The sequence below is a fragment of the Phragmites australis genome, chromosome 2 (assembly GCF_958298935.1).
Source record: "Phragmites australis chromosome 2, lpPhrAust1.1, whole genome shotgun sequence".
Classification (NCBI taxonomy): Eukaryota; Viridiplantae; Streptophyta; class Magnoliopsida; order Poales; family Poaceae; genus Phragmites; species Phragmites australis.
The window spans coordinates 22,391,941-22,405,532 of NC_084922.1; the positions used below are offsets into that span (position 1 = coordinate 22,391,941).

The following is a 13,592-nucleotide window of genomic DNA, read 5'->3' on the forward strand; positions in this document are numbered from 1 at the left end:
TAGAACTTGCACTTTTGTTTCTATTTGGGTGTCCATGGGGCTTAACATATCCAACAAGTGCCTGGTTCCTTAGGTTTGACAATCAGATTTGGTTACTTTCCCATCTTGGGGTTACTGTCAACTTTTTGGGTGAGCAGAGGTGTTTGGGTTGTTTTGGTTTGGGCAATGTACTACTTGGTTTGGACAGTGGAGTGGACAAGGGAGTGTTTCCTACTCAGAGCTGCCCTTTCCAAATCTTTTGCAATGACATAAGCTTCCTCCAGAGTACCTGGCCTATGAGGCTTTAGGAAGTGCTTGATCTGATCTTTTAGTCCCCTGACATAACATCGAATGTAATACTCCTCCAACAACCCAGGGTGTTGACGTTGCATTGCAGACATGAGCTCCTCAAACTTATCAGTATATAAAGAGACACTTGTTTCTTGAGTTAAGGAATGGAATTGCTCAACAACATCATACACACTATGCTCTGCAAATCTATTGCAAACCATTGTGCAGAACTGAAACCAAGTAATCTTCCTAGGAAATAATCTCAAGCTTGATCACCAATTTTCAGCACATCCAGTGCAATGGAGAAGGGCCATAGAAACCCACATATCAGAGGGAACAGCAGTAAGGTCAAAATATTTTTCACATTGGCGTGTCCAGCCACTTGGATTATCACCATGAAATACAGGGAAATCCAATTTGGGACGAGAAATAGATAAATTGAAGGAGGAATCCTGGAATTTAGTGCCAACTTTGTCCTGCTGTAACCAGGAGCCCAATTTGACTGCATCAACAGATCTAGCATGGGGTGGGACATAACTTTGGATGGGATTCTTAGGAAAGTGCTGATTATGCCAATTGAAGGTTCGCTCCTGGTTCATTTCCACCTCATGGTGATGTGATCCAAACTTAGCAGGGTTTTTAATGAACACAATACCAGGAGGTTGCTGGTGTTCTGGATGAGCTAGTTCAGGCAAGTCCAGTAAGTGATCCATAGGTGCTTTTCCCAACTTCTCACTCAGGTGAATTTTGCTCAGCTCCTTGTGTATGTCCTCACCAGTGCCACCTAGCTCATCAAAACTAGAATTCGTAACCACCTCAGCTCCTTTAGGGCCTTTGATGGTTCTGACCAGATCACTTATCGAAGTCTGCATAGTGTTCATTTGGTCTTGTAAGTGAGTCTACATGGTATTCATCTTGGCTTGCATATGAGTCACAAGAAGTTCTACATTTCCCATCCTAGACTTCAACTCAATTACTTCATCCTACATGTTCTCAGCAAACCCCAAACTAGAACCATCCAACTCATCACCGGTAATACCTATGCCCGAGGCTGCTGCTGCTGCCACTGTCGCCGCCGTCTTAGTATTCTTCGTCATGCCTCGCCACCAGAATGGATCGGTTCAGAACGAGTTCCTCCCCACAGAGATCCACCCAAAGAGAATATCGCCGCCCGGAACAGAGATTGGCTAAGGAATTTTACGTGTGAACTTGTCACGCAACCTGCACACTGAATCTGATCCCCGCCTTCACCACCGCAATTCCGATCGATCACCGGTTCCCGAGATTTCATGCTCGAACAGATGCCGAGCAACCATCATCGATGATCAAATCCATCGCTAACTTGCCGAGAATCGTGAGGCGCTAATACCAATTGACATACCTGTGAGCTAGTCGACGCGAATTCGCAACCAATTCAGAAGATTTGAACCGGATTGGAAGAAATCAGAGGCGAAAAATTGGGGAAAGTAGCTAGAACACTATCATATTGAACTGGAACTAACGAAGAACATAACCAAGTCCAGAATGGGCTCGACAACTCACGCACAGGTGGTTATAACCCCAGTCCGTAAGAGAATTCTTACAACGACAATTAATAAAGTAAAAACAGGTTTAACGGTAGCTAAGCTGCATTTACTATGTTCTTCTGACACAAATAATGAATAGGGCGACTTAAGAAGCTCCATGACTCTTTGTCATAGATCTTTCAACAAAAGATTGTCAACCCATCTCACCTGTCAATGCGTCGATGGGCAGGAGGAAGTCCAGGTAGGAATTTGGCGGGATCCAGGATGTCTTGACGTGGCAGCGCCAGACCGGGCTGGCCTCGAATTCGAGGAAGCCGGCGAGGTCCCGCTCTGAGACGTTGGTGTGGAAGCCGCCCGGGTTGACCTACGTCATCACCAGGTCACTCCCGCGCGGTGATGCCATGGCGGGCGGGCGACCGCGGTTGGGGGTTGGGTGGGAGGCGAAGGAGATCAATTGGTTTGAGGGGGGGGGGGTTGGGGGCTGATTTGTTATGATCAATGAAATCGGGAGTGACCTTACAAAAAAATATCGGGAGGGAGCAAGTTTCACAAATGTGATGGAACACCAAAAACCGGACTAACGCATTCTTCCAAAACCAAATAATTCCATCAAAATTTGATTGAATTTGGTCAAAATGCGGTCAAATTCAATAGAATTTTGTTAATTTTTCAAATTTTGAATTTAAACTTAATTGAAAATTGGTCAATTTCTGAATGCGAACTGCATCGAATTGGTCGGTAACAGCACATTTCGAACGGTTAGCAACGCATTTGTGAACCATTCGGAGGGAGGAGGATGGGTGTGGGTGCCAAGAGTGTGTTGGTTGATAAGGTTGTAATTGTTTGTCTGCATATGAGTAATCTAGCTTGGTAAATGTGTATAATCTTAGAAAGTAATGTGTTTGATTGTCCATATGTACTGTTCCAGTTTGATCCGACGGATACAAATGTATGCCTGCAGCTTGGCTCAGGAGGAAAGTTCGATTCAAGAGCTTCCCTTCATAGCCTAGCCTACCGAATGTAGACTCATGTATTCGCTCATACAGGTGGGTCCACTTATCAGTGTCACAAATCATTTTCATGTGACCAGCTAATCACAATTTTAACTCTTACATCCGCTCATGCAGTCTCAGATTCGATCAACCAAATGGAAACTCAGCTCTGCCTGTCTATACAGATAGAATTAACCAAACATTCTTCTTTTCAACAAATATAACTCCACCTAGCATGCTTTTCCTCATCCTATGTATACGGCTCAAACGGGCAAAATCTATACGGGTAACCAATCAAGTGCGGGAGAAGAAAGAAGGGTGCCACGGTAATTTAATTCCCCTCGTTTTCTTCAAATTCATTTACTGCTTTTCGGAAGGAAGTAAATGCATGGAGCAGAAAAAGATAAGGAAAGGTTGATCCCAACCATATTCTCTTCATTTCGTTCCCTCCTCGTTCTCATTCCCTTTTATTTTCTCTCATCTCTAACAGCTTATCTTCGAAGGGATTCATGAAGGGAAATATGAGATAATCACGTCCTAAAGAGAATGACCTTAGGAATCTCTTTGTGACGGGAACCGTGAAGGAAAACCGCTAAAAGGAACGAAAATCCTTTTGTGAAGAGATTCTGAGCCCTGACGGGAAACCGTTGGAGATGGTCTAATGAGCTTTGATGTTGTGTGATCTTAGAGCAGGCAGTTTTAGGTATTGCACGGTAAATACTCTCATGGTCCAAAAAATGGGGGAATTTTAATATATATACCACCAAATTCATATGCCTTTCAGGACTCAAAGTGACCCTACTTATCATCGTGATATGAGTGGCAAACCTTACAGACATGCAGATGGAATGGTAAATACTGAAATCCCCTTAAAAAAATATTGCCTTCGACACCTACAAAATGTTTTTTTAACAAAAACTCTATTCCTGTGCTGACATGGACACAACAACCTGGCCCAATATATCCGCGTGAAACTATTTAGCTGATTATTTCAAATCAACACATACGGTTGTCAAGTAGAATTTTTGTTTTTCTAGTGTAGCATTACACGACATCTACAACCGTGCCAAAATGCAACTGCGATCACTACATTCTATTATAGTATATTTATTTCAACAGTGTGAAACTACTTCTCAAGTCAAACAAATCATTTTCAAATGTTCAACCTCAACACTAGAAAGGATACTGTAAGATAAATATGATGACAAATGGACCCTGCCTCTTAAGATTTTCTTTTTTTTTAAATACAAGTCGGAGCGACAGATTGTCAGGCGTGACGCAAGGGCAGTTATCTAAAATAATATGGAAAAAATGCATTTTGTAAAATTCCAACTAAAAACGTATAAATTTATGATAGTTTCACATATAACTAAGTGCAATTTTATTAAATATAAGTGTGCTGAACAACTCTCAATGAAACATCTGTATCCGCAGCTACAGATTTCGTCACGCCGTGCTTCATTACGCCAGGATAAGTTCTCTAAAAGCATAGAGTAGATGGCTTGTCGTGCTTCATCAGATAACTAGTTCTTTGTCTGGCGATTGGCACCTCCATCCTTATTCAAACATATGACAAAAAACAATTCAAATACTTCTCATTGTACTCTACTGTCGTATGTACGGAAAAAAAGTGAGCTTACTCGCGTTGCTAACAACACCATCAGTATTGAGTTCAGCTGTTGGTTCATTTAGGTCTGGGAGATCTATGCACAATGTCACAATGATACAAATTTGAAGATGAGGCATTCATGCTCAACAAATAAAGACAGAACAGCGAAAGTTGAAGCATACCAGGGTTAGCATTGTTGCCAAGATTGAGTTCAGGTATGGGATCATTTAGGCCCAGGAGATCTGTATATGATATGAAAAATATGAAGCCTAATTACTCATACTCAACAAAGGGGGGAAAAAAAAACAACAGAAGGTGTAACTTACCTAGGTTATCATTGTCTCTAGGCAATGGCTCATTGAGATCTGGCACTATATACTCCATTGTTTCTTTGTTCAAGACTTCTACGGCTCCATTTCTTCTTGCTTCTCTTGCTGCTCTCTTGTGTTGGTCATGCACCATACTTATAGGACATCTGCTCTCTTGTGTTGGTCATGCACCATACTTATAGGACGGTGCTTGGTGGGTACACATAGTCTAAATTTTCATTAGATGGCAGGCTGAAACTACTTTTGGAATTGCATTAGGCGCCAACCTAATTTTTCAGCTGAACTAGTTCTAGTAGTTTGGCGGCAATTTGCATTAGGCAGCAATCTAAATTTTCAGCTAAACACCTCGCACATGCATGTATGCATGCATGAATACATGCAACTGTATTAGACTTTGAATGCGCTGCATGAGGAGATACAAGGCGACGAGAGTGAGCTGTATGCATATTTAAGGAATCAGTGAGGACATTCAGGTCAATTTTGCTATCTCCTTGGTCTTTGATCCCAAAACAAATACGTCCACAAAATCTGAACGGAGGGAGTATACCGAAATACAACATGAAAACCACCAACCTTTTACATGGAAGTTCAATGTGCACTTGTGCACTATTAATGTTAACCAAAATGAAAATGAAAACAAAAGTGCACAATGTTTCTGAACATTAGCGTACTCTGTGTTACTCGAGGCATCAGAAAGAGGATTAACAGCACTTTTTACATTGAAATGAGCCGCAAAAAAGCTCAATCTCTTTGTTCATTATTCTATAATTTCAACAACAGAAAGACCACGGAATCCCTTGCAGGCAGAAAATTCATGTAAGAAGCCAAAAAAGCATGAACACATTTATCCCACAGGCCCACTGCAGGATGAACCAGAGAAGGCTTTCGTAAGTCATAACTCATGAGCTTGTGAGGGGACGTATATGGGTACTGGTAAGAAAGGGAATGGAGCCACAGAAGCATAGGCAACTGGAGGACGTGATTGCACACGAGAAAGTTTTCTGTCTTCACGTTTCTGTCTCACTCTTTCTTCGTCCTGCAGATCGGCACCGTAAAGAACTCCATCGAGCTCACTTTTCTGAGCAAAGTTGTGCGCCTTTTCTGAGTTAGGCAGCCGATGTAACAGAAGTCCACCCATGAAAGCAGGAAGATACAAGAGGCTACCATAGAACATTCTCCTAGCAGTTTTCGGACTTGGTTCCAGCACAAATGATAGGGCTCCAATGGTAAGGCCCAATGTTAGCAGTGATGCTTCAAGACTGAACCACTCGGATGTGAGTCCCCCTACAAGTGTTAATTCCACATGTATATCTCAAATTTAGGCAAAAATATTTAAAAATTTTGAAACTAGAAATCTATATGGTTAGTACTTACAGTTGTATGCAAATAACCCCAAAGGCAACATGTACAGACAATTTCTGAGTGATACCCATGCAGTTCTTTTACCAGTAGGATCAGCAAAGGAAAACATACGGTACCTGCATCAAGCAGCCAGTCACATGCGCAAATACAAATTACGGACAGAATTTTCACGTGAACAAGACTTAAATGTAACCTTTACAGATAAATCTACTAACGAATTGAGACAAGTGAATTACCCTCCAGCAAGGTAATCATTGCGACATAAGTAAGCGAGGGCCATAAAATGGGGAATTTGCCAATAGTACAATGCGGCAGGGAGAATCATAGCATTTAGTGACAATTCAGTTGAAGCTGCCGCCCATCTGTACAGAGGAAGACACAGTTAAAGGACTGCATGTTTTGTAAAAATGACATATTCAGCATATCAAATAAGAGCACAAAAATATATACCAACTAAGCCAAATACTCTACAGCATGAATTGAGCGATGTTACACACACTAGAAGGTTTCCACAAACCTTCTACAAGATCTAATGGAGAGTGCAGGGCATCGTGGATTGATGGATGATGATCCAGGATAGATGTAAAGTGTGATCAAGGTCGCAGTTTTGTACAGATATTTTTAAAACATCGAAGAACATTCACATTCTAGATATAAAATTTAATGCAGTCATGATATGCAGCTTGGACTCATTCTTAGGAGAGCATTCAAATGACCCTTTTACTTTCACTGTACCCCAATGTAGCCCAGCCCATAGAGTCGAAGGCTTGCACTCCAGAAAAACTAGTTTAACTAGTAGGGCTTCTGTTCCATCCAGTTACAAAATTCTAAAATAATGACTCTATCCACAATTGCAGTCAATGATTTATGACCTTCCAGTCCTTTTTTAGAAGTTTGTTTCAAGTTCAAATTTTAACGACTAGCGAGAGAAACTTTCCAAATTAAATACATAGAATTATTTGTCCTTCAAACGGTTAAAGCCTGTGTTCATGCAGAAAATGTCCTGTGGTACTAAATGAAAATAGCTGCTTCAAACTGCACTAATAACATACCCTAGAAGTGGTGGAATGGCACCAACAACTGCTCCCACCCATGTATTAATAGGGTGTATTTGCTTCAATGGAGTATATACAAATGCATACAGAACAAGGTTAGAAGCTGCAAGCCCAGCCGCCATGCCATTAGTCTGCACAAACCTTGCCAAATTTTTGCAATGTTTAGTTCCAGTGTCAGCTTTCTACCAACTTCTGCAGCTGAAAATTTTGAAAACAAAGTAAAATACACATGTATACAAAACACAGAGAGAAAGTAAGAACCTTCCAGGCCAACAAAGCTGTTCCTGCAGCTCCAACACTCGTAGCCCACATGGCAGCATGTGCAGGACTAATGCGCCCTGATGGCAGGGGCCGCCGCATTGTCCTTTTCATTTTAGCATCATTTTTTATCTCAAACACCTGAAAGTAGGTGTGAAATGACCAGTGAGAATACTGAGTTATGCTGAAGCAGTTAAAAGTACAGCAAGTCACTGTCTCTGGACCTATGTTGCCCGGATACTACGATATGGATATATATATATATATACAGCGAGGCTATTCTGCACCTATGCGCAGCTGTTATTCGCACTACGTACATCCCCCAGTTACAACCCGAAACACTGTGAGTTACAACTTATTAGGTAGACCAGTTACAACTTCACGTCTAGAAATGCATAATTACAACGCGAGAAGTTAACACTGTGAGTTACAACTTGTTATTCGCACTGCACACATCCCCCAGTTACAACTCGAAACACTGTGAGTTCCAACTTGTTAGGTAGAACAGTTACAACTTCACGTCCAGAAATGCATAATTGCAACACGAGAAGTTAACACTGTAAGTTACAACTTGTTATTCGCACTACGCACATCCCCCAGTTACAACCCGAAACACTATGAGTTACAACTTGTTAGGTAGACCAGTTACAACTTCACGTACAGAAATGCATAATTACAACACGAGAAGCCAACACTTTAAGTTACAACTTGTTATTCGCACTGCGCACATCCTCCAGTTACAACTCGAAACACTGTGAGTTAGAACTTGTTAGGTAGACCAGTTACAACTTCACGTCCATAAATACATAATTGCAACACGAGAAGCTAACACTGTGAGTTACAACTTGTTATTCGCACTGCGCACATCCCCCAGTTACAACCCGAAACACTGTGAGTTACAACTTGTGGGGTGCGCGCAGACATGAACTTTAGTGAGTATACCTGCAGAATATACATACAGTATATATAGATTCACACGAGCAGCGGCCAATACCTAGGCTGCCATAGCAGGGTTGTTCGCAAAAGGAAATGCTTCACCACCATCAGAATCAACCATAGCAACAAACGCACTTGAATCCTCCCTATTACTCGCCATTGGATCTAACAACATACACGGAGGCTTTAAGCATGATGCTCAGGAGCGAGAAGGGAAGGAGTAGACGCCTAGATGGACTCACCAAGATGGGCGGCAGGTGGCGGCGACAGGCGGAGGTGAGGGTAGCGACGGGTGGAGGTAGGGGCGACACGTGCGGTAGGGCGCTAGGGCACGAAGGAGGCGGCGACAGGAGGTGGGGATGGCGACGGCGATGGGCGGAGGTGGCAGCAACGGGCTGAGGTGGGAGCGGCGGCGGAAGTGGGGTGGCTATGGGCAGAGGTGGCGGTAGAGATAGGGCGCGAGAAGACAGATCTATGCGGCTGTGCGCGTGTGGGGCAACAAGGCCTTCTAAGGAGGGGGTTTTAGTTAGGAGATATCCTGAAAGTATCCGAGAGGTATCACACAAGTATCTGAATTATTTTATTTATTTGAAAATCATAAAAATAGTAGATACGCCTCGGATGCGTATCCGGGAGTATCCGTATCCGATATGGTATCAAATACAGATACGTGAGTTTTTAGAAGTATCCGTGCATCCCAGCTCTGGACACTAACCACCACATTAAGTAGGTCCATCCAAATATAATGTAAATATGTGGGAAGTAGGATACATTAAAAAACAAAATTAATATTTAATGCGAGACAGCAAAGAACCAAATAGTTGTATGCATGTGAATACAATGAATATTGATTTAGCACATAAAAAAAGAATTAGGTACCTGGTTGAGGGTATTTGCAGATGCTGCAACCATCATTGTACCAATGCATGTGCAACAAAGTCCGGCATTGTCCACAATGTTGCCACTCCCGAGCACATAGCCAGCCCCCGAAGTTGCCACAACAAGAGCACTAAATAGCATAAAAAATGGATGGATGATCAAAGAAAGAAATGCGAGGAAAGGAGAAATTGTTACTTCAGTCATCAGTTACAAGGGGTCCCAAAATTAACAGACCAAATCACAAGATTGTCTGAACCTATTCCAAGTGAGGTACCACACTACTACGTACAAATACACTCTCTAGATATATATTAGGCGACCTAACAATTCTGGCATGAGTACAAGGTGCAGGATTTGCCACCCAATTCGTACCATTTTAGGATTGAAAATCCCACTGCCCCCCTGACATATGTTCCAAGGACCCAAATGTCATTGAGACACTGAGTGGCAAATCCTGAAGTGCCAATGAATGGACAATCACAACTGCACTTTGGTTGAATTTTGACGTACAACCCAACTTATATATTCAAACTAGAAAGGTGACAGTACAAAATGCACATAAAAATGCTGAGCAGAGCCAAAAAGAACATAGCGTAGGTTAGCTATTTCAGCATGCTTATGCATTGCCAGGGATTACAGTTGGCACACAAGTTCATAAAGATTAAACAAAAAAGGATTTCCAACACAGTGGGCCTTGGAGAAACATAAAGTCCCAACAAAGTACATTACCCTCATCAAGGATATGTATAATAACGCCGTGACAAGTGTTCGGACAAGTGAAGGTGTCACCAATGACTTTCCGCTTAAAATAGGACTACATCAAGAGTCAACTTTAAGCCCTTATTTATTTGCTTTGGTGATGGATGAGATCACAAGGGACATACAGGGAGATATCCCTTGGTGTATGATCTTTGCTGACGATGTAATGCTAGTTGATGAGAGTAGGATAGGGGTTAATAGGAAATTGGAGTTGTGGAGATATACTTTAGAATCGAAAGGCTTTAAACTTAGTAGGACAAAAACTGAGTATATGAGGTGCGATTTTGGTGCTATTAGGCATGAGGGAGAAAATGTTAGTCTCGGTGGAGGTGGTTCCCAAGAAGGATACCTTTCGATACTTGGGATCGATGCTACAACAGGATGGTGATATCGATGAAGATGTTAGTCATAGAATCAAAACCAGATGGATGAAATGGCTCCAAGCTTCTAGCATCTTCTGTGACAAGAGGGTGTCACAAAAGCTGAAAGGTAAGTTCTATAGGACGGCAATTTGATCGTGATGTTGTATGACGCTGAATGTTGACCAACTAAAAGGCAAAATATCTAGCAGTTAAGTGTAACATATATGTGTATGTTACGATAGATTTGTGGCCATACAAGAAAGAATTGGATCCGAAATAATGATATACATGATAGGGTAGGAGTAACTAATTAAAAAAAGCTTGTCCAATATCGATTGAGATGGTTTGGACATATCCAACGGAGGCCTCTAGAGTCACCCATACATAGTGGGATACTAAGGTGTGCTGATAATGTGAAAAGAGACAGGAGTCGACCAAACCTAACATAGGAGGAGGCTGTAAAGAGAGACTTAAAGGAATAGAATATCCTCAACAAACTATCTATGGATAGAAGTATGTGGAAGTTAGCCATCCACGTGTCAGAACCATAAGTTATGCATCAGTCTCCTTGTACCGTTATTACTTTTACTTTTTTACTATTACTAGTACCTTTTTATTATTGTTTTATTATCATCTTTTAGTTGGATTTTGTGGGTTTCATCTCTAGTCTACCCAACTTGATTGGGACAAAGACTTTGTTGTTGTTGTATGTAATGGCTAGCCAAAACCCGAGAAACTCAGCACATGGAACCAGAACGGTGAAGCAAACAATCCTTGGTTACCTGTAAAATCTTTTTCTGGAAAAAGACAAATTACTTGCCTCCCTATCCACTGCCAAAAATATCTCAATTAGCAAAATGGCATTTCAGTTTTCTTACCACCGTAAGAATGTTAGCTTGTTCTTAAAGTTAACAGGGGTAGCTGTTTTTAAATGTAGAGGACAGGTAGGCAGGTATCTTTTTCTATCTTCAGAGAGAAGACTTTATTACAGATAACTTAGGATACTCTGCTTCACCATTATGGTTTCATGTGCTGAGTTAGTTGGTTAAAAACAAGGACAACCACAAATGCGCTTTGATTGAATCTTGAACTCATCTCAATCCAACTTATACATTCTAAGTAGAATGTGACACTATCTAATGTGCTTAGAGTGCAGTATGCAGATCAAGAAAAAGAGCATAGCGGAGGTAATTTTTTCATTTTTGGAATCGAGTGTAGTGGAGGTTAGCTAGTGCAACATGCTTATGAATCGACAGGAAGTATAGTTAGCATACAAGCTCGTGTTTTTAATAAAAAATGAAAGGGGTGTCCACCGCTGTTAGGTGCAGGAATTACTGTTCACACATGCTGTTCAGTTCACATTATTTTGTTAGCTCGAGTCAAGTTCGGTTTAGGATATAAGATAGAGTTTGGTTAGTTTAAATCAGGAGAGAATTAGAGATAAGATTAAGAGATAGAGTTGAATTTAAACTAGAGATAAGATTAGAGATAGAGTTGGTTTGAATAGAGTCTTTGTAGACCGGCTATATATACACAACGCCGGCCGTGATTAATGAATCAAGCAAGAAGAATTAATCTAAGTCTCTCCCAATATTCTGTCTCCCAATCTATGATCTAATCACTCATCTAGCAGCCGACGCCACCCGCAAACGTAAGAAGTGTCTTTTTCTAAAGTTCCAAGTATACTTACAGCCAGCGTCACCCACGGCAGAAATCTCTCTTAGCAACCAGTTAGTGTATAACTGAATATGAATCCTACAGCACATACACATCAATACATATTACCAGGTTTATGCTCAATTCTAATGAACCAAACTTTTGCAACATGCGCCGAAGATCAATGTGTCTTCTAAAAAGAAGTCCGCACCAAAACTTCTAATTTTCTTAGGATCCAACGCAAGTACGAAATCATATATCTTGACTCTGTAATGACTCAACGCTAAGAGCCAAAGTAATATTAATATGGAAACAAAAAGAAAATTCCATTTCCCAACTTGTTACCCTTAACCGTCTACACCTGCATAGGACTAGGAATAGGCAACAAAGCATAGAGGGAAACAAATAAACGCGTGCTTGCATCAATACAGTCGTTGCATCAAATAAAGGCGTGATTTTCAATTCATATTTGAATATTGTTCCAAGAAACATTACAGCAGATCCATGGGGAGGAGGGGGAGCATATCGTGCACCTGAGACGGGCTTTGGAGAGCTCCCAGTAGCACCTCCCGTAGTGCCGCAGCGCGTCGGAGACAGATCCGGCCTGCTGCGAAACAGATACAGCCGCCGCCGCTTCTTCCACGACGGTATTCGCCGCGGCGGCGGAGGGGGCGGAGGAGGCGGCGCGCGCCGAAGCGATGGGAGCAAGAGACGTGGCCGGGTGGTGGATGGGGTCGGGGAGGAGGCGCGAGCGGAGAGCCCTCGCGGCTGAGGCGGCGGTCGCGCCGCCCCTCCACATGGCGGCGGCGGCGGCGCAGGCGGATACGAAGCCCGGTGGGATACGACGTGAGGCAGGCAGGTCGAAATGGCGAGACAAAGCCAGGAGCGAAATTGGCAACTGAGGTGTCTGAACCGCGTGAATATTTTCCCCCTTTTTTCCTCATTGGAATAGCTCGTCTTATATCTGTACACTATCACATATGTCACTTACGGTTCAAGAACCTTTTGGCTTTTGGGATGACAGTTTTTCAAGAGGTATTTATTGTAATATTTGCGATATAACGAGCGTATATATATATTCCAATAAACAAATAACACGAGCAGAAAGAAACACAAAATAAATACATGAATATGAGAGACATGACTGTCATACTATGAGCATAGAATATATTAATCATGTATTAAAACTGAACTGAACTTGATGTGGTATTAAAATGGCTCTCAGAGGATTCTTGTCAGCTGGCTCCAGATCATTAAAGATCTGCTCCCACACTGACCTATTAACCATATCACAAATTAAACTAGAATATGAGATCACACCTAGATAACAATCTTGATATGCAATTCTCTGAATTCTACAAACTCCTAGACAGAATTACAAAAAATATTATAACTGAAAACCAGAATTCAGCACTTAGGCAACTCTCTGTTCTCACAAGACAGAAGTTCAGAACACTAGCACCTCCCTGCGCAAGTGACATAATGGAGTACACAAACAGCTCCAAGCAACAGATTGCAAAGCAATCTTCACAAACGTGCTGAACATAGAGACAGTTACTACTCAAGTTCAGGAGTACAAGCAAATAGGCAGTGACAGAC

The 13,592-nt window shown here is 41.9% G+C and overlaps 1 protein-coding gene across 1 annotated transcript; it reads right to left on the reverse strand.

The window, feature by feature from the left end:
- Positions 1-5,357: 5,357 nt before the first annotated feature.
- Positions 5,358-12,924, reverse strand: LOC133903469 (protoheme IX farnesyltransferase, mitochondrial-like). Its single transcript, XM_062344865.1, has 7 exons — positions 12,527-12,924; positions 9,217-9,346; positions 7,405-7,542; positions 7,141-7,274; positions 6,325-6,450; positions 6,101-6,204; positions 5,358-6,010 (listed from the first exon to the last, which is right to left on the reverse strand). Exons 1-7 carry the CDS (start codon positions 12,790-12,792, stop codon positions 5,619-5,621), a joined length of 1,290 nt encoding a protein of 429 aa, XP_062200849.1. The 5' UTR covers positions 12,793-12,924; the 3' UTR covers positions 5,358-5,618.
- Between the last annotated feature and the right edge of the window lie 668 nt (positions 12,925-13,592).